This window comes from Pelecanus crispus, chromosome 13, assembly GCF_030463565.1.
Source record: "Pelecanus crispus isolate bPelCri1 chromosome 13, bPelCri1.pri, whole genome shotgun sequence".
Lineage (NCBI taxonomy): Eukaryota > Metazoa > Chordata > Aves > Pelecaniformes > Pelecanidae > Pelecanus > Pelecanus crispus.
The window spans coordinates 514,662-520,661 of NC_134655.1; the positions used below are offsets into that span (position 1 = coordinate 514,662).

The window sequence follows — 6,000 nt, forward strand, 5'->3', positions numbered from 1 at the left end:
CGGGAAGGTGAGTGATTCCCAGGCTGGGGAATAAGCCCAAGTTGCCGGCGCTGCTCGCGGCCGTGCTCCCCTCCGTCTCGCTGGCGGTGCCTGGGGTGGTGGTTGCGTGCAGGCGTGGGCAGCAGTCGCGCTTCCTCCTTCCAGCAGGGCTGGGGAAGCCGCTGCAGGCACTGGGGGCACGGGAGCAGCCCAGGGACCGATGGCTTACGGACGAGTCCATGACAGTAGCTGCACAAGGCACGTGGATGTGCCTCGGCGTCCTGTAATCCAGTGTCCTTGGCTGGCGGGGGAACCTTTGGCTCACAGAGGATGTCCAAAGAGCCCGGGGCAGATGCTTCCTGCCGTATTCTGCCTGCACGGTGGTGGTAACAAACGTAAATCCTAATCCCTGTGTCTTCTTCCAACAGGTCAGCCTTTTAAGCTGGACCCCAAGATGGCTCACAAGAAATTGAAGATCTCCAATGACGGGCTGCAGATGGAGAAGGACGAGAGCTCCTTGAAGAAGAGCCACACGCCCGAGAGGTTCAGTGGGACAGGGTGCTATGGTGCAGCAGGCAACGTCTTCATTGACAGCGGCTGCCACTACTGGGAGGTGGTGGTGGGATCCTCGACCTGGTAGGCAGCACCCTTGTCTTCCCTCCTCTCCTAGAGACCCTCAGATTTCCCCAGAGATGTTGTGGGACACGCTAGGGTTAAAGGCCAGGTTTTTGGCAGAGCTGCTCATGGGCAGGGAGTGGTTGGGACCTTAAATCTGTGTGGCTGTGGCTTTCAAGAGGTTTATGAGTTTCTCCTCTGTGGCAGGAGCTTTTGGGTCTGATCCAGTCACGCTGCAAGGTGAAGCTTCTGTCTTCATTTCCCTCACCTGCTGAACCTGCTAATGCCTGCCAGGGCTCAAATCACCCCGACAGCAGGGCAGAGGTGCCACGGAGCTTTATATCGGCTGGCAGTGCCCTCCCCTGGGCTGTCTCATGTGAGGTCCCGCTTAGCTGGGCCAGACGTGGTCATGAAGTCTGAGGTGCAAGGCTAAGCAGAGGTGGACCATGGCTAAGCAGAGGAGACGGGGATGTCCCCAGGGGAGGTTTGCAAAGGCCTGGCGAGCCACTGAAATATCCCTGTGAGGGCAGGCAGCTCAGGGGGAGCCTGTCCCACGCCTGCTTCGCTCTGTTTCGCCCTATGTTCATACAGGCTGGCAGGAGAAACCATCCCAAGCAGCGGGTCCCCCTGCTCGTAGGGGTGCACATCTCTGCCCTGCGATGGCAGGGGGGCCAGAGGGGCAAAGCAGAGGGTGATGCTTCGCTCGCCATTTGCTCTCCATCACCCTGCGCTGCTGCCGCATGGCTCTGCCTCGGGAGAGGCTGCCTTCGTTGCCGTGAGCTGCTTCTCCTGAGGGAGGACGAGTCCGTGTCTCCCTCCCATCGGCAGGAACGCAGAGCTTTGTCCCCACCTCGGGCCACCCTGGCATCTGCTGAAGGCCACCAGGCTTGGTGGAGCACGAGGAGCAGTGGCAGCCCAGGGTGCAGCACCTCCTCCGCAGTGGTTGCTCCCAGCTGAGGTTTCCTGGCTGTTCTCTGGTCCAGGCTCCACAGGTGGATGCTGCGAGAGTGGGCGGGCGAGAGCCAAGGCTCCCTGTGCTCCGTGGGAGATGAAGGCAGCGTTCCCAGGGGCTAGAAGGATGAGGATTGCTTTAGTCCCACTCCTCCCGAGCAGCCCACTGCCTTCTCCCCAGCGCCCTTGGCAGAGATCCTTGCACAGAAGCACTGCCCCAAGTACAGCTTCTCGCTCCCAGGAGTGGCAAGGAGCATCCTTGACCCCGCAGCACCTCCTTACTGTGTCTCAGCAGGCGCACCCAGCCCAGACATGCCCTCAAACCCAAGCCCCTGCCTGCAAAAACGCATGCAGGCAGCAGCAGAAGGGGCGAGTCAGGGATGCGCCCTTCGTTAAAAAGCAGTTTCTGACTTCAGCTGCTTGACCTGTCAGTTGCTCAAGCAATGATTATACCTGGAGCTGTTTCCTAGAAATGGATCCGTTCCAGGTGTTGTTTTGCTGATGACCGAATACTGCAAGACCTTCAGAGGAGGAAATAGCTTTCAGTTATAGAGCAGCTCCTTGGGTCTGCGGAGGGGTGCGCTCAGGTGCAGAACGGGCACGGCCGCTTGCTGGAAGGCAGCTAGTTGAGTCGGCTGTGACTCGGAGCCAGCCCGGAGCCCTGTGCCCTGGTGAGGCTCATAGCAAGGATGCTTTGATCAAAGGCGGAGTGGGACCTGCAGCTCAGAGCTAGAGCTGAGGAGGAACTGGTATTTGAGTGCTGCTGCGAAACAGGGCTCCTCTGCCTCGGAGAGATCCGCAAGGGACACAGAGCACACCAGCCTGGTTTGGGGAACGCGTCGTCACCTGGTTTTGCCCTTCTCCCCGACCCTGCTCTCCCCAGCCGGTCGCTCTTGACCAAAGCTTGCTGGTTCTTCCAGCCGGCCAGAGGGATTTTGAGAACAGAGAGTGGCAGCAGTCGAAACCCAAAGAGACGTGGCACACACTGTCTTCATGCCCCCTAACTCCCCACCACAAGCTTCAGGGAAATGATGCTCTTCTCCCAGGGCTTCAGGCGCAGGCGGGAGGGAAGGTCTCGCGGTGGGCTGGCAGCTCTGCTCTGCAGTGGCGGGGGCAGTGGATCAGGAGCTTCTTGCCCTGGGGGTTTGGAGGAGGGGGTTGCTACTTCTTGCCTTTCCCTGAACCCTGTGCTCGCAGCTGCTGCCTGAGGCACACCACCAGAGCTGATGCCTGGGGGACATTAGCAGAGCAAACCCCTCTCCCTGACCCAGAGCGCTGGCTCTGGGTTCTGGCTGTGCCTGCCTCCCCTCTCTGTTGGGGACGGGGGGCTCAAGGAGCAAGCGCAGCAGCAGCCCCCACTCAGAAACCGCTCCCAGTGCTCGCTCCCACGGGCTCAGCCTCCCATCCACCGCCGGGATGAAGAACGCCTTCCCACAAAGCATGCTCAGGAGTGGAACGATGGGGGGTTATCACGAGAAAGCCCCTACCAGGCAGATCCCCAGAAAGCCTCTGCTACCGAGCCGAGCCGGGAGGCATTGCAGCAGCGTCGTCAAGGCGCTGCGTCGTCCAAGCTGCTTGTGCAGCACAGCGGGGCTAAAATGGCCGGTTCCTGCTGAGAGCGCCCAGCTGTGTCACCTCTGCCCCTCGCCCCGCCCGGCAGCAGGAGCCTGGACGGGGAGGGAGTGATGCTTTTCCCCGGCCAAGCCTCCGCAAGCGGCTTTTCAGTCACCTACAGCTGCTGCCGTGCTGCTTCCGCAGTCAGGCGGACTGCTAAGGCGCGGGGTGCCGGCAGCCGGCGGGGCTGGGCTTTGTCGCTAAGCAAAGCTTCTCCTCTCTTCCAGGTACGCCATCGGCGTGGCTTACAAGTCGGCCCCCAAGAACGAGTGGATCGGGAAGAACTCCTCATCTTGGGTCTTCTCCCGCTGCAACAACAACTTCGTGGTGAGGCACAACAACAAGGAGATGCTGGTGGAGGTCCACCCGCAGATGAAGCGCCTCGGCGTCCTCCTGGATTACGACAACAACGCGCTCTCCTTCTACGACCCGGCCAACTCCCTCCACCTCCACACGTTCGAAGTCTCCTTCATCCTACCAGTGTGTCCGACCTTCACCATCTGGAACAAATCCTTGATGATCCTCTCGGGTCTGCCCGCCCCGGACTTCATAGATTACCCAGAGCAGCAGGAGTGTAACTGCAGGCCCCAGGAGTCCCCGTACGTATCAGGGATGAAAGCCTGTCACTAGGCTGCCCCAGCTCTGCCCGTGCCCCGCGCTGGCACCAGCCATGCCGGCGGCCGGAGTCAGCTGCCGGGAGCCTGCCGGCAGCCGTGCCGGAGAGCCGCCGCGCCGCCGTAACACTCCAGCAAGCGAGCGCCTTCCCGCACGCAGCTCGAGTTTTGGGGTTTTTTTTAAGGGGAAAGAGGAAGAACCTCTAACTGCGGCTGAAAATAAACTCCTGTCGGCGAGCTCGGCTTGCGTGCGAGTGCGGCTTGTGCAACTCCTTGGTGGTGTGCTCCGATCTCTCCCGAAGCGGATTGTCACCTGGATGGTTTTGTGTTCCCTTGGGGGCTGGAAAGGCTGGGGTGGGTTTTTGGGTGACCTTCTGAGGCACTGCTGTGGTCAGGGGGACGCCTCGTGCGTCCCCGCAAGGCGCAGGTTGGAACAGGAGGGTTTGGCTTTCTGGAGCCCCTGGGTGGCTTGTCTCGAGAGCCAGGCGTGGGACCCGAGCATCGTTTTCTGGGGAGGACTTTCTGTTTGGCTGAAGTTCGGCAGCTTCCCTGCTGTGGGAGATAATTGCGCGGAGCCCTCGCACGTGGTGAGCGCTGGCGTTGGTGATGTGGTGGGTGGGGGCTGCGCGGGTGGTCTGCGGGAGCGAAGGCAGCGCGGAGAAGGACGGTCCCGCTGGCTCTCCCGGCCGCGGTCCCTGTGCGTGGCTGGGTTTGCGGTCCCACAGTGGAGGGCAGCCGGCCGCGGACCCCCACCCCACCGTCTCTCCTCCTTCGGGAGCTCACCAGGAGTCAGTCAGGGAGGCCCCCACCCTGAAGGAGCAAGCCGAGGAGCGTCTCGCCCCCGGCACAGAGGTCTGGCAGATGCTCCTTCCCAATGCAGGCTCCGGCCGGCTGTGCCCCGCCACGTGCGGCTCTGCGTAGACCTCCATTAGTTTCACGTCTGGTGTCCCTGCAGAAAAAACACATCTCCCCGTGCTGAGCGGATGGTCGAGTCCTGCCCAAAGACCATCTCAGTGCTTTATGACCCAAAAATCTCAATTTATGACTGCAAATCTCGGCTCTTGGTTGCTTCTCCACCGTGGTGGTGTGAGCATAGAATCATAGAATGGTCTGGGTTGGAAGGGACCTTTAAAGATCATCTAGTCCAACTCCCCTGCCAGGGGCAGGGACATCTTCCCTATCCCCTCTCCTCTCTTCAGGCAACTATAATGCATCAAGAAGTGATGATGGAGCCGTCCTGTTTGCTCTGTGGCAAAGGACTGAATCCGTCCCAGGGGCTCCAGCCCCTGGTTACTGGGAGCTCTTCGGCTGCCACCAGTGCTCCCAGTAACCACAAGCGCCAAGTCCGCTGGTCAAGCTTCAATTTCCACGTTTGCTTGAAAGCCAGGAGGAGCTGGGCCGGGCACACCGGTCCCTGTGTCGCAGGGAGCAAAGACCCAGCACGGGCACCCGCAGCCAGGGTCCGTGGCGCGATTCGGGGCGGGTGGGCACGCAGGTGTCCATGTCGTGCCCATGGCAGGCAGCACGGTGTGGCAGGAATGCCGGGGGAAGCGAGGAGGTCAGGCAGCACGGTAGCCCAGGATGGGCTGGTGCTCAAGCTTTGGCCCGTGGTGTTTGAAAACTCCTTTTTCTCCTCTGGCTGTGGTGCTGTCGGATGCCTCGGTGGCATTGCACGGGGACCGGCAGGCTGAGACCTCCTAGCTCTGCCAGCCTTTTCCTTTCTTAATTTGGACCTTGCTGATGATAGGGAGCTACCTCAAAGCCCAGCCTCGGAGGGGCAGGGGGCCGGGTCAGCCAGGGTGACAGCACTTCGAGGCTTGTCCCGCAAGGGCTGCAGGAGGGGCTGGTTGAACTCGGCTGGTGCCAGTCGGCCCTTTCCCAAAGCGGGTGCCCCCCGCCAGCGGCCCAGCCTGGGGGGCACGTCATTAAGTCTGGCGGGGGCAGCTGCCAGGCGATAGCTTTGCCCAGGGACAGCTTTAGCTGGCTGGCGTTGGTGGTGTCTGGGAGGGAAGGGAGGTGGGTGTCACCTGCGGGGAAGGGATCTGCCGCCTGCGCTGCCAAGCCGAGGGTGATTTTGCCTCTGCTCCGGGCTGCTTTCCCGCGGTGCTTGGCAGGGGCTTGCGGCAGGCGCCGCATCCCTCCCGAGCAGACAGAGCAGTTTTATTTGCTGCTGCTGGCCCCAGCGTGCGAGAGCGCCGGGTGGGGATGCAGCAGGGTCGCGTCTGCC

General features: G+C 61.5%; 1 protein-coding gene across 3 annotated transcripts in view; it reads left to right on the plus strand.

Moving 5' to 3' along the window:
• Positions 1-3,789, plus strand: part of MID2 (midline 2) — a 91,886-nt gene extending 88,097 nt beyond the window's left edge. For all 3 annotated transcript variants that reach the window (XM_075720822.1, XM_075720823.1, XM_075720824.1), the window contains 2 exons: positions 408-615; positions 3,387-3,789. In XM_075720822.1, the coding sequence (XP_075576937.1) occupies positions 408-615; positions 3,387-3,789 (611 nt within the window). The remainder of the gene's footprint in view (positions 1-407; positions 616-3,386) is intronic.
• The last annotated feature ends 2,211 nt before the right edge of the window (positions 3,790-6,000 follow it).